Source organism: Mixophyes fleayi, chromosome 6 (assembly GCF_038048845.1).
Source record: "Mixophyes fleayi isolate aMixFle1 chromosome 6, aMixFle1.hap1, whole genome shotgun sequence".
Taxonomy (NCBI): domain Eukaryota; kingdom Metazoa; phylum Chordata; class Amphibia; order Anura; family Limnodynastidae; genus Mixophyes; species Mixophyes fleayi.
Window position 1 is genome coordinate 56,484,375 of NC_134407.1, and position 25,867 is coordinate 56,510,241.

At 38.8% G+C, this 25,867-nt stretch overlaps 1 protein-coding gene across 3 annotated transcripts in view; it reads left to right on the top strand.

The window, feature by feature from the left end:
* PALD1 (phosphatase domain containing paladin 1) overlaps positions 1 to 24,126 on the top strand; it is a 159,021-nt gene extending 134,895 nt beyond the window's left edge. For all 3 annotated transcript variants that reach the window (XM_075216597.1, XM_075216598.1, XM_075216599.1), the window contains 2 exons: positions 8,842 to 8,997; positions 23,076 to 24,126. In XM_075216597.1, coding sequence (XP_075072698.1) covers positions 8,842 to 8,997; positions 23,076 to 23,225 — 306 coding nt within the window. In that variant the 3' untranslated portion in view covers positions 23,226 to 24,126. The remainder of the gene's footprint in view (positions 1 to 8,841; positions 8,998 to 23,075) is intronic.
* The last annotated feature ends 1,741 nt before the right edge of the window (positions 24,127 to 25,867 follow it).

The following is a 25,867-nucleotide window of genomic DNA, read 5'->3' on the forward strand; positions in this document are numbered from 1 at the left end:
AAATCCAGGATCTACAGTTCTACTGGTTTATTTTCGTATTATCTCTATAGATGCAAACTGCTGAGTGTCCTAAAATGTGATTTTATTAAGGATGCATTTCTATTACATACAGATATGTCCTATAAATGGCCATAGTACTCGCCAAGAACAGAATTGCATTTTATATTGCATTAGCTTTCATTGATTATCCCAATAGATATCTAATAAATTCCCTGAAAAGTGATCTTTTCACTTTGGGTCCCCCAATGTGTTGAACAGCCTGGATAGAAGATTGTTTCTGCTGAGTGGGCATTGATTGGGTTGTCTAAGTAACTCCCCTGTGAACTTCATGCGATTAAGAATTTCACTTGGGAGGAGCTTTTAAATAGCTCCAAACAAGGTACAGTGGAGAAGGTAGGATCTCCTGCCTGGACCTTTACAACACTTTGGAGGACCTGCTAAATCACCGGTTCCACCAAGACCTGAATTTTATTTTAGGTTACATGATTCTGATTAGGTCCCAAACTGAATCCTGAAGGTTTTAGGGGGAAGGGAGGTTCACATCAAAAAAAGGAACAAAAAATAAATGTGTGCAGATCTTATAAAGATGTGAAAGTACCTCAGAGGGGTATAATTGGCTCAATGTGGTCACTATACTCATCGTTTTTAACAACTCTGAGAAGCTGACTTAGCAGAGGAGACTGACTTTAAAAGTATATGCCACAGCCATTGCATCCATGGATTGCCATTATGGTTTGTCATTATGGTTTGTTGAAATGAGTCACATGGAACAGCTACATTGATGTATTAATGCTCCAGTATTGCATTGGTGAGAATTGGATTGATCTCAGTCGTTATAACCACTGGCAACATTGTAGTGAAAAATGGTCTGTGGACCAAATGTAGTACAGATCAGCTTCAAAGTTCTGAGGTTTAGCAATATAAAATTACTTTAATATGGAGTGAAGCTATTGCTGTCCTTTTCCCCCCCGTTCTAAGTATGACAATTAACATGTAAAGTTAGCACAAGACACGATAGGGTTGTAAACCATTCATAGCAATAGGGGGAGAAACAGGTGCTGCTTAATGAGCTCAGGACGGTTTGATTCCTTCCCTCTGTTTTGGTGACTGTACAAGCCCCTAAATGGCTTATATAGCAATTATAAAAAGCTTTCTAAAACTGGAGTACCATGTAATGACACAACTGCACAGCACGCCTGCATTGGAGCCCAGGGGCATTCAGCTATTAGTAGTAGCAATGCCCGATGGGGTCGGCAGTAGTAGCAATGCCCAATGGGGTCGGCAGTAGTAGCAATGCCCGATGGGGTCGGCAGTAGTAGCAATGCCCGATGGGGTCGGCAGTAGTAGCAATGCCCGATGGGCTCGACAGTAGTAGCAGTGCCCGATGGGCTCGACAGTAGTAGCAGTGCCCGATGGGGTCGGCAGTAGTAGCAGTGCCCGATGGGGTCGACAGTAGTAGCAGTGCCCGATGGGGTCGGCAGTAGTAGCAATACCAGTGCTCACATACCATTGTCGCCTGCGAGCGTCTCCCCTTCCAGGTTTGGTAGGTTGTCTCTCAAGCAACACTCCATTCTCCATATCATTTGAGGGTTGTGTTGTTGACTTCAACTTGGTCACCACTTGTGGCCAATAAGATGCCTCTGACACATTAAACATCATGCCAAATGGACATTAACCACAGCTGAGGCAGTCCAGGTTACTGTCCATATCAGAACCTCACCACCCCAGTTATCACTATGGAGGAAAAAGAACAGGTGACAAGCAAATACATGGTGTTGCCTGTGAGAATCCATTTCTTTCGCTGCTGCCCAGCTGCTCTATTAAAGATATCATGACCCACAGAATGAGTACAAGAGGACGTTGGACATTAGAGCCTTAGTCTATTGTAACAACTTTGTAATAATTTGGAACCCTCAGTTACAAAGCATCTATGGGAGAATATTGAAATCTATACAATAGCAATGTGTACATTGGCAGCATACAGAATGACGTTTGTAAGCAACCTATGATTAGGCATACTGGCTGGCCTTGGAGTACAGCATTGGGTGCAGAGTGAACTATATTCTGCTCCCTAACAGTTTGCCCAAGCCGAACAATCCCCCAGAGTTGAATCACCATAGCCCCAATCACCACAGGGCTAGCACTGGACCCTTTTCTCTGGACAATTTGAATGGATCATCAACGAGCTGAGCTCTGAAATTTGGTGGTCTACTTGGTAGAAACAGCTACACCACAACTTTTGATTTCATGTATCCACCTCCTACTGTCTCTCCTAATTCCAAACATACACCACCACTGGAAGATGCTTTATTATTTAATATGAAGTGTTCCCCACACACATTTTGATTGTAAGCTCACTTGCGTAGGACCATCTTTACCTTCTGTTTCATCTAATGTCAGGATTCTGTCTGTACAGCGCTGCATTATAAGTTGGCGCTTTCTAAAGGATGAACATTGTCTGAATTATTTTTTCCCCCCTTCCTTCGCATAGTATGGCACGGGCATTAATGTAGGCCTACCACAGAACAAAATACTATAGATAAAAATAGTAGCAACTAAAAAAGAAACCATATCAGGAAGAATCGGCTAATCTATACAACTAGCGTCTGATCTGTTGGAGCTTATGGCTCTCACCAATTTGGATGGAAGAAATATCATGATATATTGCATGGTATAAATAGAGAATTATTATTGTAGAATCCCTTTCATGCCCTCACATGTAAGGCACATTATTGTAAGTATGTTGTTGTATTAATAGGACCTGAGCCGCAAAGGACACACGTAGCACTACTACTGTATGCATGAATAAATTCTATTAGTTTAAGGATTCAGGAACAATAAAATCAGAATGACTGGGATGCAAGCCGAAGGTTATGTTATTTGCACTCCGGTGATATCTTTGGCATGTTGTTTTTTTCTTCTCTGCCTGGCAGAAATATTTATTTGTGTTCTTTGGGGACAAGCAGAGAAAACACACTGCAATGTTAACATTTTTCCATTTTTTTTTCCCCAAGACCATTTTAATGAGTTTGTTTTGCTTGTCAGAAATTTAATGTATTGATGAGAATGCCCCACTGTCAGAAAGTGATGGGTTGCAGGGCTTGGGGGAAAGCTTTGCCACAACTTGTTCTGCTGTACTAGGTGTAGAGCAAGGTCTGGACCACAGTGGTCTGCGACTTTGGAAGACGATTGTTTTCATACCTGTATAAAAAAAATTCCAGCTTCTGCAGAAGCTCCTGAACAATCACGCGTATTAAAAATAAATTACCAATGTGTAGGTAAACAGAATTATGACTGACCCAAATACATTTTATAATTCTAGTTGATTGGTGATGTTGGGATAAGAGAATTATGAATACATAGGGCAGATTCGACTCAATGTGACATGCCGCCGGAGCTTTGTGCAGTGATGTCTGGCCTGAAATCTTCACTAATTTTTGCTCGCACCTCGTAGAGTGAAGATTCATCTACATATTAACCAGAATGGCGCGCAGGGGCACAACGAGTAAGGGTCTGCGGCATCCCGCGATTATTTGATTAAAGTAATCTGACCATTTATGCAGTGGTTAATAATGTTAATGTGAATACTTATATATTCTCGGTTCTTCATATATATGTGGTCTTAAAATCCAGGAAATACAGATTATCGGGTTAAAAAGTTCATTCAGGGCTAAGAGTTTTGTGAATTACTATTGTAATTACAGCTAAACTATGACAAATATTTTATTACTCTGCCAGATAAGGTTTTTACTGTAAAAAGACAGTGCCACTATTTTATTTGTTGAACTAGCTGGTGGCTGCTATTTTTCAGTGTTTGTCTGCCATGTTTTCTTAGCTCAGTAAGGTATCCATAAAATAAACCAACTGACGTAGTAGGTGCATACAAACTAGTATCCAGACAAATCTACAAATCCTTCTTTTATTGTGGAATTAATTTATTTAGAGTTAAATGGTTTGGCTTTTTCATAAAAGTATGTTTGCGTAGCATAAAACCTTGTATTTTATACATCTTTGAGTACTTGAAAACCATGTCACTAATATTTCTGACTTCAGAAAAATGATGTACTATAATAAGCTGGATTCTCAACGTACAAGAGAAAGCCAGATCTCCTGTTAGCAGTTGTATATTTCAGGGTATAAGCTTTTGGAATAGATTTCTGTACAATAATTTCATGTAGTGGGACACAGAGGACTATGTGGGTATCATTAAAGAGTAATTCTTGTACTGTGTAAAACCGACCGTGCTGGAAATTAATTACAAAACAATGAACATTTTAAATCCTCTGACCTATTTGCGATTACACGAAGGACAGCACGGTGGCATAGCGGTTAGCACTTCTGCCTTACAGCACTGGGGTCATGAGTTCAATTCCCGACCATGGCCTTATCTGTGAGGAGTTTGCATGTTCTCCCCATGTTTGCGTGGGTTTCCTCCAGGTTCTCCGGTTTCCTACCACACTCCAAAAACATACTTTATTATTAATTCTTATTTATAGGCCGCCACTAGGTGTCTGTAGTGCCGTACAGGGACAAACGAAATTACAATACGAGGTGAGACCGCACAGTACAGTAAACAATAAGCACAGTAATTCAGTGAGCTCAAAGCACAGCTAGCAGCGGGGACGGGGAGAGGGGAAGGTCCGCATACGACGGAGCCCAAAAGGGAGGGCACGGATGACAGGGAGACCCCCAGAGAGGAGGGAGCGAGAGGGGACGGGGGGGAAGAGGGTCCTCGAGGAGGAGGGCTAGGTAGCTGGAGAGCAGAGTTAAAAGTGGTGAAGACAGGAGGAGAGAGAACCCTGCTCAAAGGAGCGTACAATCTAAGGGGTGGGGTAGACAGACAGAGAGACACGGGGGAGAGAGGGAGAGAAGGAGGACAAGGGAAGGGGAATGATACTGATATGTTAATTGGCTGCTAACAAATTGACCCTATTTTGTGAATGTGTGTTAGGGAATTTGGACTGTAAGCCCCAATAGGGCAGTGACTGATGTGAGTGAGTTCTCTGTACAGCGCTGCGAAATTAGTGGTGCTATATGAATAAATGATGATTATGATGATGACAGGTCATTTGCCTCAGATGCGGCAACTATCTTTGTACTTACAAACTTGTTTGAAAACTAAGGCTTTTCTGAAACGTCTTCTTTTTATCAGTGTTACATTTATTGTAAACAAGATCTTTCATATTACATTTGTATATAAAAGGGTTTCCTTTGGCTTAACAAGTGTCCCATTCACCCAGTTCCACAATCATGCAGCTGCCACCCAGAAGACCACACAATAAGCACAGATTATATAATTTTAATCCTTGCCCTACAAGGGTATACTACTCCTCAGACACAGGCATATTTTGCTAACTGAGCTCAGCATAAATCCAGCAATCTTTCTTATGCAACACTATGATCTAGCCTAGGATCATGAATACTGTAGCACCAAGGGCTAATATTTCACATGCCTATTATTATATATGCTAGTGATTTTTCATACACAGAGATAAAATGAAAAAATGAGTTTTTGTAAATATGTCAATCTATAAAGTTGTGCTTTTATTTATTTTTTTTTTAAGCAGAAGTCTTGCCCATCAGAATTGGTTGGAAAAATAAATCATACTTGCCAACTTTTCTTTTCCCCTGAGACTAAATCACCATTTTGTCTTGGGACGGAGACAAAATGATGCGATTTCCACAAATCATGTCATTGAGGCTCACATCCTGCCCACTTCACCAGGAATTGGCCAGATGCAGGAGACCTACCAGACATCCAGGAGAGTTGGCAGGTATCAATTATATATCTAACTCTGGGAGAACCCGGAAGGGGGGCGGGTCACGGACAGTTACGTCACTTTGTCCACGCCCCCACAATGAAATCACCATTTTGTCTCTGGGGAGGGGCCAACACGGTGAGGCCATTCCCCGGTAATTGCGTCATTGAGGCTCACATTCTGCCCTACTAAGTGTTCAGATGCGGGAGACATACCCAGAATTTGTGAGTCTCCCGGACATTCTGGGAGAGTTGACAAATATAAAATAAATTAAAGCTTGGGCCTTAATCAAACTGATAGCAGAGTTGTTAAAGTACCTGCTGTGTACTTTGACAGCTCTGCTAGTAGTTAGAATGCCTGCCAAGTAGCAGAGCAGATCTCCTGCTCAGGTCTGTTGGAGGCATCGGAGTACCTGCAGGTAAATACAATTGATTGGACATGGTTTACCCAATTTCACCCAAACCGACGGTTTTAGTTTTGGGTGGAATTGGATACTCATATTTAAAACAAACCTTCCAAATACATAAATTTTCCTATTGGGCCACTCGGGAGACCCGGGAACACATAATACATAGCAACATGAATTGGTATGATTGGTTTAGCCAAGTGTCATATGTTCATATCCATTTTATTAGGTGACGGTAATATTGTGAAGAAATTTATTTTCCTCATAAAATGATGACTTTCCATTTCAGGAGATATAATGATGCAATGTTGGCTCGCACAGGTTGTTCTTCAGCCAAAAAACCATTTGTACCAAAATGCTTTTTTTTTTTTTTTTTTTTTTTTAATTTTCTTAAATTTTCTTACCCATTTATTTTCCAGCCCATGTTTGAGACTGCAGTGTATACTTTCTAGCTAGAGTAAATTCACTTATTGATGCTATTCCCCTTTCAAGTTTACTTGTTGTCTACTCAAAGAGTAGGACTAATACTAATACAATCCTGCCGGCAGCCACAACTCACTGGGAAATAGTCACAACACTGAGGCACCAAATGGCTGTAAAACATTGTATTATTACAGTTGTTGTTTGTAAGGAGCCACAGTGCTATGTTGCACTGGACCTTACAATCTAGTTGGCAATTTCAGGGCGTCTCCATATAAATATAACAGGGATACTCTGCACTCTCCAAACACATAATTAATACTTTTCTATATTAAAATCGGGGATTTTTAGTTCCACATACTGCAATATGTTAAGCTGACCAACTCACGGCAAAGTCTTCCCATTCTGGTATTAGATATGGTATGTGTATGTATGTATATATTATTCAATTATTTCTTGTTATCATGAGAATATCTTGGTAATTATTAATAGTAATGGGACCAATAAATGTTCATGCTCCCAGTTCAAATTATGTAATATAATTTGGCCTCAATTCACATTATGCCATATTGTTGTGTGCACAGTCCAGCATCAGACTTATGCACTGTTTATTATGCTACTTACCTCTAGAGCCAGCACACACGTCTTTCGTTCCACAATGGGAACTGGAGCTGCTTCGCTAAATCTGCCAAAGATGGCATACGCACCAGCTCCGTTCTGGCCATCTTCGGCTGCTTTGAGACAGCTGCGGAGCTTCAACGTTCCACATAAAACTGTTCCACGAGCCACATCTGGTTGCGACCCCTGCACTACACTATTGAAGTGGGTGGAGATGGGGCTTGATAACAAGTTTCACACCATCGTAGCACAGCCCCTGTCACTCGAACTCTTACAGTCACTCCTTTGGATCCATGTCTCTTGCTATCTTTCCTTGTCTTTTGTCCTGCTTGGATGAACTGTATTATTCACATTGTATGTATTATGTTGTGCTTGTGCTACAAATGCACATTGATACCTAGGAAGGTGTTATTTGGCCATTGCAAAATCTCGGTCAGACATATAAGATCTTTGTGCAGAACTACTTATAAATAAGGTATCATTTTATTTTGGATTATATCAAGTAAGTTACCATAAAATCTTATTTACCTGCTGGTATTCTGATGCAAGTGATCCTATCTGCTGCTCTGGGGGAAAAAAGATTGCAAACCAGCATGTACTGCGAGCCCTAAATGCTGCAGCTTCAGAAATAATCCTCATTATATGGAGATGCTGCAGATTCAAGTATCTGCATTATTCATGAATACACAATAATTTGAGAACTGTAGAACTATAATATAATAACGCTAGTTGTTGGCACTTGTTAGTGCTTATTACAATGTCTATAATAATAAACAATCTGTCAACATTGTTTAGTCAGAAGACCCCCTATGTGGCATATACTTTGTACAATAAATGCAAAACTTGTTAGGATGGAAAGTAATTACTTCTTAGAAACTATTGCAGACCGTTAATAAAATATTTTAAACAAAATAAACACCATGGAGTACAGTCATGGCGTTTTAATGAGACCCTGGTTGCTCAAATGGCAGTCTTCCAGCAGAGCTGAATGCATTTCACAGCCTACCGTAATATATATTTCATTAGAAAATAAGCTTCTAACATCCTCATCAGAGTCTCACCTAGAAGCAGTAATTTCTTTAACACATGTAGTAATTTGTGCCTTTACCGAATCATTCCTTTTTCAAAGTACTTTTGTATGCTGCAGTTTACAGTATATGTATAGTCTAAGCAAGATAATATGGGGAAACATTTGCTGTGAAATATTATTATTTTTGCTTATAACCTGGTTTTAACACCCAAACTCCTACATTTAAGTTGTATCTAGTTGTAACCTCTTTTGCACAACTAATTTAAAACATGTACAGTGCTGCAGACCTTTTGTGGCGCCTTATTAATATAACATAATATTAATCGTTACTTATAGCACAAGTGAAAACTGGAAAGGATCTTACAACAATAGGAACAAACATGCTTGTACTATTTTGCTGAGTCCATTTATCCAACATTTGTTACCCTTTCTTATGTATACATTACTGAGATTACCTCTCCCACACCACTAACTACTGTACATTTTAATACCATATTGTTTACATTTCAGATGATCATGTGTCTATAGAACTAGGCCGGATTAGTTTTGACTTTTTTTTTTTTTTTCTTACTTAGTCACCAACAAGTTTTCTTTTATTTTATTCTCAGATTAAAACAGCCAAAAATGCTAAGGAACTGCAGTTAATTCAACTACGAAGCCTTCAGTACTTGGAGAGATACATTTATCTGATCCTCTTTAATGCCTACCTACATCTGGAGAAGAAGGAAACTTGGCAAAGACCCTTCAGCAATTGGATGTATGAGGTGTGTACAAAATCCACCTAGGCCATCACTGACCACTCCTCCATTTAACTGTGGCCCGCCACCAATTGGGCAATTCTTATAGCCAGAAATATATATATATATATATATATATATATATATATATATAATATAAAATGTGTAAAAGTATAAAATATATGGCAGTCATGTAATAACCACCCAGTAATCCAGTAACCACCCAGGTACAGCTTACCAAATGTACAGGAGTATCCATGCATGCATGGTGCGACTTTACGGTCACAATACATGATGGTTATCATGGAATACAGGGTGATGAAGCGGTTGCGCATTAAAAGTATGGGGTAAGCCACCGGTGGAACCAACATTGTGTCAGCAGACTTGTTAGGGGAGTGAAAAAGTCAAACATTTACTAAACTGATATGGTATATAAAGAATAATAAACAATAAGAGTTCCTATGAGCCAAACAAGTGTCATTTTTGAGAAAATAAAATTGAAATATAGCAGCATTAATATGTTCATTAGAAAAATCTCCCTGTAAGGAGTGTGCATGTGGACCCCCCAAATCTTGTCCTCCAATCACTGATTCGCGTGATTACCTGCAAGAGCCAAAGGCATACAGAAGTTATCAGATAATTAAGAGAGCATAAGTTTGAGTAGTGAAAACAATCAGCCAATCCAGCTGCACAGTTCAGGTTCTTACAGTCACTGGTACATTGGATAGGATGGAGAACGTCCACAGTCTTAAGTATAGTAGCCAAGTTCAGTATTTGGATGAAACGCAGAGGAGGGAGTGTGCAACGACAGCGCAAGTGGTTCTCTGGGGAAAATGCCTGAACACATGCTGACTAAATTAGAAAATCTAGTCAGCGGCGCCCTAGGCAACTGTCTAAGGTTGCCTAATGGGAGCACCGGGCCTGCAGTATACATTACTGTAGCTCATGAGACATCTGTACATTCGAAGATTTATTGAAGAAATATATACTGTGTATATCATCATCATCACCATTTATTTATATAGCGCCACTGATTCCGCAGTGCTGTAGAGAGAACTCACTCACATCAGTCCCTGCCCCATTGGAGCTTACAGTCTAAATTCCCTAACATACACACACACACACACACACACACACACACACACACACACACACACACACACAGAGATTAGGGTCAATTTTGATAGCAGCCAATTAACCTACCAGTATGTTTTTAGAGTGTAGGAGGAAACCCACGCAAACACGGGGAGAACATACAAACTCCTCACAGATAAGGCCATGGTCGGGAATTGAACTATATATATATATATTATTGCATGATGTTTCATGCTTCTGCCGCCCCTGCAGTTTTGCCAGTCTAGGCCGTTGTGGCCTTTTCCAAGTCAGTTCAAGTACAACCTGAGTCAAAGTGCTCCACTCCCCTCATTATAGATAAAAGTGGTAGTAAGGTCTTGTACATGGGTGTGGTATGGTTTTGTTTTTTGGCCTCTCAAAATGCTGACAGAGCATACAGCGACATTACTAACCCAAAGAGTATAAGAGTGACACAAAATGATAAAGACTGTAACTGCGACCATGATAAAACGTAGACTTACCATGTAATAGACAGGTACTATTTCCGCCACGCTCAATGACCGGCAAATGTAAAATCAGAGTTTGATGTCTCCAGCACTAAATTACGTCACTTCTAATGGCCAAAGTAAAAATGATGCTTTTAAAGCGGCAATGAGCGGACCCGCTGCCTAGATTACATTATACAGGCGGCGGTGCGTAATTTTGACCCCATCCCCGTCACAAAATGGCGCAGTCTTTACATCATGAGAGGGAGGGCCAAATGACGAAGCGTGCAGCAAATCGTGTCATCGAGAAGAATGGCCTGCTCTTCCAGGACACCTACCCAACATTCAGGAGTCTCATGGACATTTTGGGTGAGTGGGTTAAGACTGGGCTGTAATAAGCTGTAACATTTTACCTAAACTTTATACTTGCACACAATACAAATAGCCACTATGTTTCCTTTCTAAGGTTAAAGTTGGTGACCGATCATTGCACATCCTAATACCAACATTGTTTTGGTTTTTTTATTTCTACTAACTTAACTCTTTCTCTGAAACACAGTTCCATTTTCATCCCCTGCCTGAGCTGTGGACATGCTCTCCATTCATCAGCTTCTGTAGAGATCAAACAGGCACCAGAGTACAGCACAGCTAACTATTTAGAATCAAGAGTAGAGCTGGATTTGTTAAATAAATATCGGATCTCCTGCAGTGCTGAAACGGAGCAGCATAGCACAGATGTTTTCATTTCTAGTGAAAAGCTTAACTACTTCTAGGAACGTATCTGAATTGTGAGAACATGGTCATATCATGAATGCCAACTCTTACTGAATCTTGGGAGGTTGCCCAGTTTTCTGTAATCTGTTATATATGTACCAAAAAAAGTAAATTATAGCAATATAGATGCACAAACAGGTTGTATATACTGTATATTTTTTTCTTGGCACAATGACACAAAAATTAAATTACTCTCTTACAAAAATAAATAAACCTAGTCACCCTATTTCAAACTATAATGCCACTGTTAATCTTATGTGGTGTGGGTTTGTTAATTGATTTAAATCAACATAATTCTTTGTACATTTTCTTTTCATATGTTCTCAATGTTAACTTTAAAGGCACACTATCATCAACATTATGTAGAATGTATAATTATATTTGCACATATTTTAAGGAAAGTCTAATTAGAGGAGTGTAATTTTAAGGAGATCATAATTTATTTTCTATAAATGTTTTTTTAATAAATTATTATTATTTGTTAAATGTTACATGATGGAACTGTGGTAATTATCTGTTGTACTTTTCCCCTCATCCTTAATACCTCATCACATCTCCTTGTGTAGTAAAACCTTAGGAAGCTGAACTATACCCAATGAGCATGTATTGCCTGGATAGGCGCCATTTGTTTAGTATATTGAAATAAATCCACGTCATTTTAATTGCAATATATGGGGAAATTAGCAAATCCCGGCAGCAGGACAGGGGTGTGGTCATGTCACAATAGGGCTGTCCATTAGCTATCCCTCTTCCCCCAACATTCGCACCCATGGGACAACAGAGCCCTAAATTCGGTACTGTCCCGCTGGCATTGGGACAGTTGGGAGGTATGCTGTAGGAGCCAATGTGCCCAACACTAATTGAGGCCCATAATATATAACAAAATTAACCTTTCTAATGCAGAAGCGCTGCACACTCCTGTTGACTCCCCACCCGAATAAAAATATTCCTGGCACACACTGAACTTTCATTAACAATGGTGGTCCAGACCATTTCTAAACAACCTAATAGTAAGAAGTTAAATTATCTCTATATATGGAAGCATCATGCAAGGCTTTGATGACAAAATATGGTAGACTTTTTCAAGTAAATAAGAATACAGAAATAGAAAACTAGTTTACATCATGTTTGAAATAATCTACAATCTTTTTGCAGTATGTGTCTGGTATTTCTAATCTGTAATGTTTTACAACAGTTAACGTTTACATTTGTAGAAAGCCTGGTCAGGCTTCTGCAGACCTACAAATCTACCTGTGTTGTTAATATGTGGAAGGGGGCAGATTTATGTCCTGTCACTTTGGTATTCTAAGCCACAAAATGAAACAATGTGAGTTCTCTCTTAGTTTGGATAAGTTAATGGGAGTCAGATTCCAGGGGGTCTACATTACTTTTGTCACTGGCTTCTATTGGTATTTTCGCAGTTGGAGACAGCTGCTGTCAGATGTAAACAGCTCGAGTGAGCACACATACCATGCAGTCTGTGAGCTGAGAACTTGTCCCTTGCCTGCTCTCCTTACTGCTTCACTGCGTTCCTGGTACAGCTGCGTGATCTGGGAACAGTAACTTGCAGTTTCAATAGAATTCTCCTAGGAGAATTCAAAAGCTTATTACATCCCCTATTGTATCTGCCTTGTCTGCATATTGAACTCAAAAATGTTTGGCCTCTTAATTGTTGTTGTTGATGAATTTGCTGGGACCCTACAGTTTGGTCAGCTGTTTGTGAACAGTAGAAGATGAAATTTATGTGCATTCATTTTTTTCTATTCCCAAATGTACTTTTGGGTTTCCTGCATTTTCTCTTTTCCACTCAACTGCAAAAGGCTGTAAAAAATAATAATAAAATAAAAATGCCTGAGCAATGTTAATCTAATGCAAATTATATTGATGATCGTAGGGAACAAAGTACACCCTACATTTTTATAAGTAAATCCAACATTACACTAAGCCAAACTGTACCCCTCTACAGTTCCCAGCATATTCTGGTATTTGAATGTGAATAGTTGACATTCAAGCTGTACAGAGTTTACCCCCTTTTTAGAAAGCGCTTATTGCAGGGGGCCCTGGTAATGAAGGAGTATTGCCACATCAGTTATCCTAATGGTAAGGGGTATACAAGACCTCTGTCCATTATACAAATATAGTATAAATAATAAAACACACTCATTTGTAAAATAAAGTTTTAAATTAAATATACACTCCCCAAAACCCTTGTTCACCAATTTATTAAATACATTTTTTTTTTTTTTATTAGTAATCCGATGGGAGCTTCTTAATTTGTATTCTTGAAAAATCTTCTCATTTGTAATCGACAGAAAAGAAGAAAAATCCCACAATAGATGATGTGAAATGTTTAGCACTTATCCAATCACAAGCAGTTTCCCAAGCCAAGCTGCGATGTGATTGGTGGGCAGTGAGGAAAGTTCTGGGGACTACTCGCTTTAATAAAGCATACATAGCGGTTAATTGAATCTCTATTGATGCGGAGGGGGGGGGGGTAAAGAGTACTGTGCAGTGTCAATCATGTGGACGACACATTTGCTTCAATAAACTCTTAATTTCAGTAGAGTTTCTACATGCAGCACTTAACACCTAGGGGGTATGTACACAGTGTGCTCCCACAGAACTGAATGGACTCACTCCAGTGCAGTTACATGCTGGAATGTCACAAAATGATGCAGCGTCCATAAAAACACTTCTCAATGCGAATGCATGAAGACGGAAGTATGAATAGGTTTTATTTTTACATGCGGTTGAATACTTTACATTATAAACTTAAGTCAGACACCGGGTAAGGGCCCAACGGGGAGCATACATGCAGTAACTGATAGGTGACATGTAGTACACAGACTCAAATATGTTGTTTTGACTTTCGTTAATATGTTCTAACTTTCAGCAATTTTAGTAATGTGTGTGTAGATCACGTCTCTGTATTAAGTGTACAAGACAGCCTAGCCTGTCCTATCCTGTTCACTTTTGAGCACTCCGTAAAGATAGTTTACATACTTGCACATACAACTGGGTATTGAGCGTTGTTCTGGGAGAAAACCGCTCTCCTCATGGCACATTAGAGGTTTGGGGGGGACAGTGTTTAGGGGACTGGGGCAGTATTTAGAGCTGATCTTGCAGCTTTGTCGAACATTTAGTGTTTGTATATTGTTTACATTTCAATTTTCCCTTCTGTGTTGCATGTTCTGCTACTCATTCCAAACCCGCCAGAGTTGTCCCTTGCTTGGCTGTTACATCACTTGCTGGGATTCAGCATTATAGAACAGAATACCACATTTTGTCCAGCAGTGCCCATTATATACCTGCATTATCCCAACATTTTATTACTCATTATGTCCCAGCTGCATATTACTAATAACTAAGCTAATCACTGTTCTGCATCTGCAGCCAATCGGGGAATATACAATTTAGGTGTCAGAAACCATTTTTTCCAGTAGCGATTGTGAGCTTGCGGCTGGTATTTCTCCAGTTCATTTTAAAATACAGAAATTATCCATATAGCTTCTGTGTACCCTTGTCTCTTACATCTTTTTTTTTTTAATAATGGGTTTGAATTTTCTTTACCCTGACCTATGTCTTACAAAGGTCTTTGATAAACCCATTACAGTGTTTAAAGGGACATGTATGTTTTACTCAGCGTGGTCTTCTTTGAAAGCACATGTGGTATTTTATGTATGTGGGGGAAGTATGGCTTGGCTTGATTTGGGCATGGAAATTAGTCAGCATTCCAACAAGTCTGGCTTTGGTTTTCGCTTCATATTACACTTAAGTGTTTCGCATCACTGTTTTTCAAATCCCACAACAGTACATATTAGTAGATGGTTAATTTGAGGCTATGTAGTTTTATGTTTTACGAGTAGTGATTGCTAATATTACGTGAACAGCCCATGAGCAAACCTCCAACATACAAAAACTAGGCCACATCCTAATTCCCCTTTGTCTTCTCTATTATGGATGCAAACGCCACAATCTTTCTTCATAAATCAAAAATTTAGGCTTACTTGTGTAAATTGAGGCCTACGGTGGGACCAAAGCTGTATTTTGCATTGCACTTTAGTCGTTATGCATTTCGTAAAAAACCTCCATGGTTTTTCATGTGCTAAATAATCTAGTCTGGAAGCACACAGCAATAGATTTGTATAATAACTACAAGTATGTATATACATATATCTTTTTTTCATTTCTGTTCAGTGTGCATCATTTATCTCTATACTATGAGTCATTAACAAAAGGAGTAACTCTTCACCTGGACAAAACCATGTTGCATTGGAGGGGAGGTAAATTTAAAATGTGGGGACAGATTTATAGTCTGGGTAGGACATGTCCTAGATCAACTTGAAATTTCATTGTAAAAATTAATATGTCAAGTATTTGTGCGCTAGATGAAAAAACAGCCAGTATTTATCTTATGTGCAAAATAATAAACTAATTTGCACCCCTTGCATTGTAACATGGTTTGTCCTGGAGAACATTTACTCCTTTTTTTTTGCCTTACTCTCCTTAATGACTCAGGCCCTATATTTCTAAATGAGGCTGGTCACATAGCTTAGGAACAAACTGTTACTTATTTCATAGCCATCAGGGCAATGTTTCTCATTAAAAATGCTTTGTGTATTCCGCTAGAAATAATGTCGGCTTCTTCCCAAACCAATTCAGGTCTTTTACGAAAATGCAAAAATCTCCCTGCAATTCATATCTATGGTGTCTCTTCCTGTGCTTTGCACATACATAGGTGCAGATCCACATTCCTGTTCCTGTAACTATGCTCAGCCTACACCTATTCATGGAAGACTGCTGCAGAAATAGTAAAACTTGCCTGATAACACTTAGGACCCCACTTTACATTTGGTTTCGGTGTTGGAATATCTTTATTACATGGGACTTTAGGTGCATAAAAACGTGCGTGCCTAAAATGCACCTGAATGATAAAAAGCAAAGGGGCAAAACCAGTGACGATTCTTCTCATGTATCCCCTTTAAATATTGCTGGTTATAATAAAGACTTCTTTGAGACCATATCTAAAGCCAAATTTTCCTCCATTTTTATATAAATGTGACCCAAGTCTACAGTGAGCATGCAGTGACTTGAATTTTGTTGATCTGTTCCACTGTATCAAATTCGACACCTGCATTATGCAGAGAATGAGCACTTTATTCGTCATGTTGTGTGTAATGTAGATAAACGAATTGCAAAATGAAACAATACACCGGGAAACAACCAGCCTGCAGTTATAGTTTTTCTTTCATACTTTGCTGAAGCCGTATTGGAGACTTGCTGATTTTGGGTTGTGGGAAAGCCCCTGGCCCTCTGTCTCAGCTAGTCCTGCTAATGCATAGTGATGTGGCTGATCTCTAGGGTGAGAGATGAAAGGCGCATCTGCCAGCTCCAGTTAATCAGAGCAGAGTAGCCTCGATAAAAGTAGAACCCACTCATCTTAAAAGTGCACTGCCACTTTCTCAGTAGATGACCGTTGCCCCTGCTAGCCCCTTTTGGTATTTCTCACATATTCCTTTCAGTATCTGAAATTCATTCAGGTTGATTCTTCCAAAACAGATTGCTAAAAAGGCATTGTTTGCCATTTTTACGAGAGGAGACAATAGATAAACCAAGTGAACATACTTCTGTTTGTCTCCTAAAGGATTCCTAAATACTTGCTGGTTTACATAAAAGTAACAAGGTAATAATCACACATTGAATATGTTGAAGTATCAGGAGCTTAATTGAACTGAAAATATTTGAGGTTAAGTTCTGAATGGGGGGGGGGGGGGGGGGGTGGTAATATTTTCCTATACACAGACTTCCTGCCAGTAAACCTATTGAAGGACATGGCCGTCAGTCTCTCTTGGGTTCAGCCACACAAGTGTTTTTATGAGCTGTGTTCATCATCCATTTATATAGCGCCACTAATTCCGCAGCGCTGTACAGAGAACTTGCTCACATCAGTCCTTGCCCCATTAAAGCTTACAATCTAAATCCCCTAACATATACACACAGACTGAGAGAGACTAAGGGCAATTTTTAATAGTAGCCAATTAACCTACCAGTATGTTTTTGGAGTGTGGGAGCAAACCGGAGCACCCGGAGGAAACCCACACAAACACGGGGAGAACATACAAACTCCTCACAGATAAGGCCATGGTCGGGAATCAAACTCATGACCCCAGTGCTGTGAGGCAGAAGTGCTAACCACTGAGCCACGTGCTGTGTTCCAAAGTAGAACACAGCTTTAGGAAACGGCCAGTTTAAGAGCATCATGTCAAGGTCCATTTACCTGTAGGCCGAGCCCCTTATGTGGCTAAGAAGAAACTGAGAGAAAATAATGGCAAAGGGAAATAACTGCTGCCTATATGCACAGCATACAGATCAATGGAACTCCTATCGGTTTTCTCGTGTTGAATTCCATTTGAAATATAACTTTAGAAAATGCTTGTGGTGGACAAGCTTTATCCTGGTATTAGAGATGAGTAGCTCTCATTCAGCTGCATAGCAAATGTAGATACAATTTAAAATACCTCAGGTTTTGTCAAGGTATGGGAACCTTTACATTTTATATAAGGCAATTGGTGTTTTAGACTTGGCGGTCCTTTACCGCTCACCTGATTTTGACTCTAAAGGTTTATACAACCCAGCATGGAAAACCAGTGCTACTTAAATGTTTAAACAAAACTTTTTCATTTGTCCTTTTACCGAGTATGAATAATTGCAATTTTTAGTACATTTTAAATCCTCCCTGCAGTATAGGAACCCTTTCAGTTAGCTACATAGCAATATGTTGCTAAATGAGAGTCCCCATAGAACTCAATTGTATTTTACCAAGCATTCGTGAAGTGATTCATGTGAAGTATTTACTTCAGTGTATACAGGTCCATTTTCTTACATTAATATTTGGAGTATTTGCATCAAGGAACATTTATTAAATATGGCTGGGCTTCAGGCATAGGATTGCTGGCTGAGTCACTAATATTTAGTAAACACTATTCTTGTAGTCACTTCTCCCAGACAGTCAGAGACACAGAAAGCGCAGAGTAGGGACAGGAATGATCACATTATGTTCTGTTTACCTTTCTAATGAAAACTGTGTGTTTATTAGAAAGTACATAAGTATCTACATGTTTCCTGCACTTGTTGAGGCTCATTTAGAGGTGGAAGCACATACGCCACACATAAAAAATGTACATCCACCTCTAAGCCCTATTACGTCTCATTTTTCTCAGCAACTTTTGTGCAGGGCCATCTTAACAACATTATGGGCCCCCGGACAAAGCAGTGCACCGGGGCCCCTAGATATAGATATATAGATGTATACAGATACAGATATAGATATATAGAGATAGATAGATGTACTTGCTCAGTGACCATTGTAGTTTTTTTTGCAGGTTTTTTCCTTTTGCAGGATTATTTATTCTCATTAAGAGCCATGCCTATTGGGCCCCCTTGCCTGTGGGGCCCCCGGGCAGCTGCCCATCGTGCCCAATGGAAAAGATGGCCCTGCTTTTGTGTAGGACCTGTGTTTTTTGTGTGCTAAGGAAAGTGAATTGCAATTAAGCATGAGAGTTGCTAAAATCTCGGCGGGCAGCGCGGTGGCTCAGTGGTTAGCACTTCTGCCTCACAGCACTGGGGTCATGAGTTCAATTCCCGACCATGGCCTTATCTCTGTGAGGAGTTTGTATGTTCTCCCCGTGTTTGCATGGGTCTCCTCCGGGTGCTCCGGTTTGCTCCCACACTCCAAAAACATACTGGTAGGTTAATTGGCTGCTAACAAAATTGACCGTAGACTGTGTGTCTGTCTGTCTGTGTGTCTGTCTGTATGTTAAGGAATTTAGACTGTAAGCCCCAATGGGGCAGGGACTGATGTGAGTGAGTTCTCTGTACAGCGCTGCGGAATTGGTGGCGCTATATAAATAAATGGTAATAATAATAAAATGAGATTTAATTTTGTGAGACATAAAGACAGTACATACCTGCTTCACAAGGTGACACAGAGCTCTGTAACTGCTCAGATTGTAAAATTGCCTCACAGTTTGGTATATCAACAACAAACAAGAAATGCAGCCATGTAAACAAATGTATTAAAATTCAGAAAATCCATAAAGACAGCCCATATATCCCTTACTTTATATACTATCTAGGGTGTTTGCATAAATAGGATTATAATGCAGTTTCCTGCTCCTTATGTAAATCAAATTGTATATACAAACAGATGTAGTGTCACTTTATAGAAAACTGTTGCTGTAGTCTGTGTAAACGACCCTTCCCCGTATGTTGTTTTTCCCTATTTGTTGGTGATGTGGGACCTTATTGGCCTTTATTCCATTCATTCTTCTAGTAAGGAGCTGAGCCTTTAGGAAGTGTCTGCAGAGTGTCGTTCTTCATGAAAGGAGGTCTTATAACTTAACTCCTATCAGTCTCGCCCACTTATTAAAGTTCTGCATTTTCACTGACAACAAGGAAACATTGTAACATGTGCAGCTGTGTGCCAAGCACAACACGCTGAGCAACATATAACAAACCCTTCAAAAGTTAGCAAATTCTGAAATGACACAAGATGGAAAGTAAGAGCTAACCTTATTTACTTGTCATTTACGTCCTACATAGATTGACACGCTATTTGCTGCACATAGGACATAGTTGCCAATATTTTAAAATATTTTCCAGATACTTTGCTGCTAAACCCCATGTATATATATGAAGGTTACAAGCAATGCTATCACTTGGAGCACTACAATCTTGATAATAGTGCACTTTTTTACATTATAGATACTTCTTTACAATAAATTCTCACGAACCGCTGCTGGAAACCACATTTTATTAAACAGTACAGCTCTTTTGCTTGTCCCCGTTTATGAAGGGTCACCAGCGACAGCATTGGAGATCATCATCATCACGATTTACTTGTATAGCGCCACTGATTCCGCAGCGCTGTACAGAGAACTCATTCACATCAGTCCCTGCCCCATTGGAGCTTACAGTCTAAATTCCCTAATATACACACACAGAGACTAGGGTCAATTTTGATAGAAGCCAATTAACCTACCAGTGTGTTTTTTGGAGTGTGGAAGGAAACCGGAGCACCCGGAGGGGAAACACACAAACACGGGGAGAACATACAAACTCCACACAGATAAGGCCATGGTTAGGAATTGAACTCATGACCCCAGCGCTGTGAGGCAGAAGTGCTAACCACTTAGCCACCATGCTGCCCAATGATGTGATTGGCCGTGATGGTAAAGCATGGGGGAGACTACTTAACCACTGACACTATCCTCCTTCTGTGATCGCCATCCCAGGACAGGTGGATAAAAATGCTCTACAATTCACAATGCACAGTTTTCTCTGATTTGTGGGAGTACATTTTAGACACACTATTAAATATGCTAATCCGTTAGTGGAGACTACCTGCTTGTAAGTAATCCACATTTGGCTTTACAGTGGAAAACACTGATCATGTATCTTCATAAAGGCCAATGGGCAGCTTTCCTAATGAAATAGATTAAGTTAAACCTGCAAATCACATTTAAAAATACACTTTCTAGACCGAGATGCTTAATGTGTTCTACATTGAAATATTTGAACCATCCAATGTGGACTTAAGCATCTACCAGAATTGCATGTTTCGAATGAGTCTACGTCACTTAAATGAAAACATAATATTGATCCATTAGTCAGATTGAAAAGTGCATCCTCAATGCTATTATATCTTAACATGTAGATTACACTGACATTCTAAAGACATACTATTTACAGACCTACTGGGTAAACGAAGGATGAGATGTAGACTGAGGAGGAGAGCTTGTAACATAAGGAGGGTGGAGATCTATTACTCTTTGGCTAGTTGCCACAATCTTTCTGTAAACCAGCCAGACCTCCACACCCTCTTTTCCCGGTTCCTCCCCAAATCTACAGTGAAATGTATTACTGGAGAGCTGCAGATTATAGATGGCAATTGTTACTCTCTCAGAATCTGGAACAGGGCATCTTATTCATAACACAGAGGATAAATGTGCTGGCTGCACACATGCAGGCTCTTGTCCCTTGCAGTGTGAAAGTGTCTGGTACACTCACAGCTCACATTCACTTTCTCTGCAGTTTCAGGCAAAAGTGGCCAAAAACAAGAGCTCTGTTGACCATTCTGAAAAAAAGACTTGAAAATTTGCATCCACTCCTCGAATTACAAGATGACTTTGGATTGTTTGGTAGAGAGTGTTACTAGCTTTCACGTTAACCAATTTGTTAAAAAAACTATCGAAAAAGTATATATATATATATATATATCATTTGTTTACACACATGGTTCTGATCTGTCCTACAATGACGCGTTGTGTGATTTCAGATACAGCTCCTCATACAGATAATGGTGTGTCTTGCTGTGTGACATCTCTATCGCATAAACTTTCCTGTCCTTTTACTGAACTGAGAGTTGGTAACTTATATTTTATTGCTGCTTTTAGGCCAGGAGACTGTAACAGAATATTTAATTAATTTATTATAAAAAAAAAAGATACAAAATAGAAGGAAGGGAAGGGAAACACTGACTAAAGAGACCTCTGGGTGTGCATGTGTTGTAAAAATACCTATCTCCCCACAACAAAATGTTCATCGGTCTTCTAAAAGGCTGATGGTTTTCCTGACAAGGAGTCACTAGAACTTTCAGATATGGTCAGGGCAACCATTTTATTAGCCCAAAGATTGAGGTCACAGGTCATTAGAAGGGAGGTCACCATGGCTACAGGCATTAAAATCTTTACGCAAACACAGAACATTTGGATGAGGACTATATCATATGGCAAAAAAAAGTGACTGTCTCCATTTTCACTTTCTGCAGATGAGATCCCTTTCTGAGCTAATTTGTACCTGGAACAAATTAGTAGCTTCGCAGTAATGTTGAAATATATAAATGGGAAAAGGTGTATACATAGGGCTAGATTTACTAAGCTGCGGGTTTGAAAAAGTGGAGATGTTGCCATTAGCAACCAATCAGATTCTAGCTTTCATTTATTTAGTACCTTCTACAAAATGACAGCTAGAATCTGATTGGTTGCTATAGGCAACATCCCCACTTTTTCAAACTCGCAGCTTAGTAAATCTAGCCCATAGTCTTGAAATGTAATGTGTCTCCTGTATTATAAAGAACTTGTGTCAAAAACAGGGCAATTATAGTTGGAAACTATATTGGCACAGAAATTATTGGTAAGATGGTAGACTTACCTTGCAAAACAAATGATGAAAACTTTGGTTATCCTTTTAGTTATTGGGGTAAATCTTTTTGATAGTAATTGTAGAGCTGAGAATGCAGAGAAAAAACTTGAATGTCTTACATGGGAAAAAAAATAAAATAGACAATAGCATACAAATATATATTTTTACGTGACATCTTGTTTACCCAAGTTTATATGAAAGAATTTTTTAGAAGCATAAGTTCACTAACTGAGCCTGAAAATGTATGAATTTCTTATATATAAAATCACTATAGTAATTTGTGATTGATAATAGCAACAAAAAGGTGAATCTGGTAGAAGTTATGGATATGGTTTATCTTGTAAATATCTATCTGACCTACCACATTGGTGCGTTTCCCTATACGATCTGAGGGTGAATATTCAAAGATGAGTCTGTTATTTCAGAGATCTCTTGTTGTGAATAATGTCCTACAGTATGTTAAATCAACAGCAACTAAGGAGCAAAATAATATAGCGTTATGCACAACCATGTTGTTATTAATTCTCACCCAAACATGTATAGATATTTTTCCCTCTCTTCTTTTTCCAGGTGGCCTCCAAAGCTGGTGTTTATGACGTGCTCAACCAGCTGGGCTTCAGTGAATTTGAGAATGTGGAACATCAGCCTTTGTGTCAGCTACGCTATCGTTGGCAGCAGCAAAACGTCAACTTGCTTCCTTTCCGTGGAGAGTTTGTTTAGGATTGTAACTCTGCTGTATATTTACTGGGTAGCTCTCTATTGCTTGAGCATGAAAATCTGCCTTAAAAAGACAAAAAAAAAACTGCCCCCATTTTCTGGGATTACTGTGATTGCAACAAAAATCCCACAAATATGCATGGAGAGTGCCCAGGTGATTGGACGAAACAATAAAGCAGTATTGTCTGAAAGCATTATGTCATCCACTGGAGACTAAATTGCCATACACTCTCTGCATACGTTTTCTTAAATGTTGTTACTCTCGATAAAAGGAGGTTCCATCCTAGTTTGAAGAAACATATTGAAGGTGTGAAATGTATGCAGGGGCTATACTTTCATTTATTTGTGACTGGGTGGTATATACCCTGTGCTTAGGAGCCCTCTAAGGTATGCCATTTATTGTGTTAAGGTTTGATAAGGAGTATAAATGCAATATCCCCCCCTCCCCAATTAGCAAATGTGTAATAAGGCACAAATTCTGTGATAGAAAGTATCATGTTAAAAGAACTGATGTTACAAATATGTACAAATTTAGTTGTGCTTTGCATCATCAAATTAGTATGTTGTTGGTTAAATTGCTTTTAGATAAATGTTAATTTAAAACAAAGAATGCAAATGAGCAAACCCATATATTACAAGAATTAGGGAAGAATTTATTGACTTATTTAGGAACTCCTTTTGTTTTTGAAACGTAACTATTTTTGGTAGGTTGTGATATTTTATAAAAATTGTCTATATTCTTCTATATTGTACAGAACCTTTTGTCTTTGAAGCATGAACATGCAGTGATATTTTGGACACGGGGGTGGTTCCTGTCTTACAAGTATCTGCTTTTGGCTATTAGAAAATACTTATTGCAGCAAATAGTTAACTATGGAATAAACATTTATACTTCTTGGTTCAACAGTTGTGCAGGGTGCTTGTTTCTGGCACACAATAATTAGAAAAATACTTTTATTCCGAATGATCTGTGATACAAATGATTTCATAAGCTGATGTAAACCATGGAAAGATATAGAATAAGAGCAGCCCTTTAAAATTGCTTTTCTTGTATCGGGCAACTGGGTCTAATCCATAATGTTGGGAACGTGAATATACTGGTCTCCACACAAGTGCCAGTTTCCATTTCGAATTTTATTTTACCTCAGAGAGGTATTTGCCAGACTTGATGCATGTCACGTTAATTAAACTTGTAGGGATTTTTATTTTTAAACAAGTCACTATACCTTTATGTAATAAATGTATTGTTAAAGAACACTGATATTTTTTAAATAATTGTTTTGTGTTTTTTTCAAATGTCATACGATCCATCAAAGTAAAGACCCAATTATTTCTATATTGTTTTTATTTAATGTAGTTCTATTTAATGCCTGATACCTGTCACAGTTTATCAAACATGATGCTGCAGCTTTGTGATTTCAAAAGTGAAAATAACAAAGATGATATCATGTATTAATAACAGCCTTATGTACTTAAACTAAACCCGCTTTCTTCCCACAGTGGAGGCAGCCGGTTCTGTGAACTGAGCAATGTTCAGGAGAACGCAGCCTATCAAATTGTTAGATTTACTAAAAACGGCTCCATGTGCGGTCTTTGTATTTTTAGCTATTAAGGAGCTGCTGCAAAACGGGAGTAAATTACACATATGCAGAGCAATCTGGAGATGCGTCGGCCTCTGCATCAGAAACATAGGTGTCTTAGTTCTATAAGTGTATTTGCACCTGCCCTATAGTAAGTACAAATCGTACTCTTCCTAACAGGCTTATATGTGCAATTCTGCAGGCCTGCATGAGCCACATTTTATGTGAGTAGCGCAAATAGCTTTTTGCTCTACTCAGACCAAGGGGTAAATGTATTAAAGTCCGGTTTTTTCAACTCACCGGAAATCGGCGAGTTGAGAGCTAAAATTTAAAGTGGCACTGCCTTGTAAAGGGAAACTTGCCTTTACAAAGCAGCCCCTCTTTAAATTTTAGCTGTCAACTCGTCTATTTCCGGCGAATTGAAAAAAACGGACTTTAATACATTTACCCCCAAGTCGGTTAGTGTGTTCCAATTGTCACTTCTGCCAGGTATATCTTAATTGGGGTGTGAGGGGAAACGTTTTGAGCATCAGAATAGCTATTGGAATATTTCTCTTGTTTGTTGGTTAATTTTTCCCTATATTTATATATTTTCATTAAATTTATTAGATTTACAATTTTTTACATAAATGTATGATGAGACATTGGTAGTGACTTATAGATTTTTTTTTTTCAGGAAGACATCTTAGTCAAATAATTTGTATTGAGAAGAGCATGAATATTAGATATAGCAGTGAAATGATTTTTAATGTATATAGATACTTGTTAGGTATGTTTTTTTCCATTAAAGCACACATTTTTTATTATCTTCTCTTTTAACGTAAAGCAGGATGTGGTTTTAAATTTACTGTATTTATTATAGAAATGATATTTGTGCTTGTTTTAATTTAGTGTGACGAGAGTAACTTTAGTATGTACAGGTGGGAATGTGCTAAATTAGTTATTTTGTGATTAGCTAGCTACTAGTAAAAGACACATCCTTTTTTGTTTTCTACTTTTTAGATATACTGTATGTGTTTAAACAATTACATTTTAATAGGTATGATTTTGTAGTTGCCTTTTTAC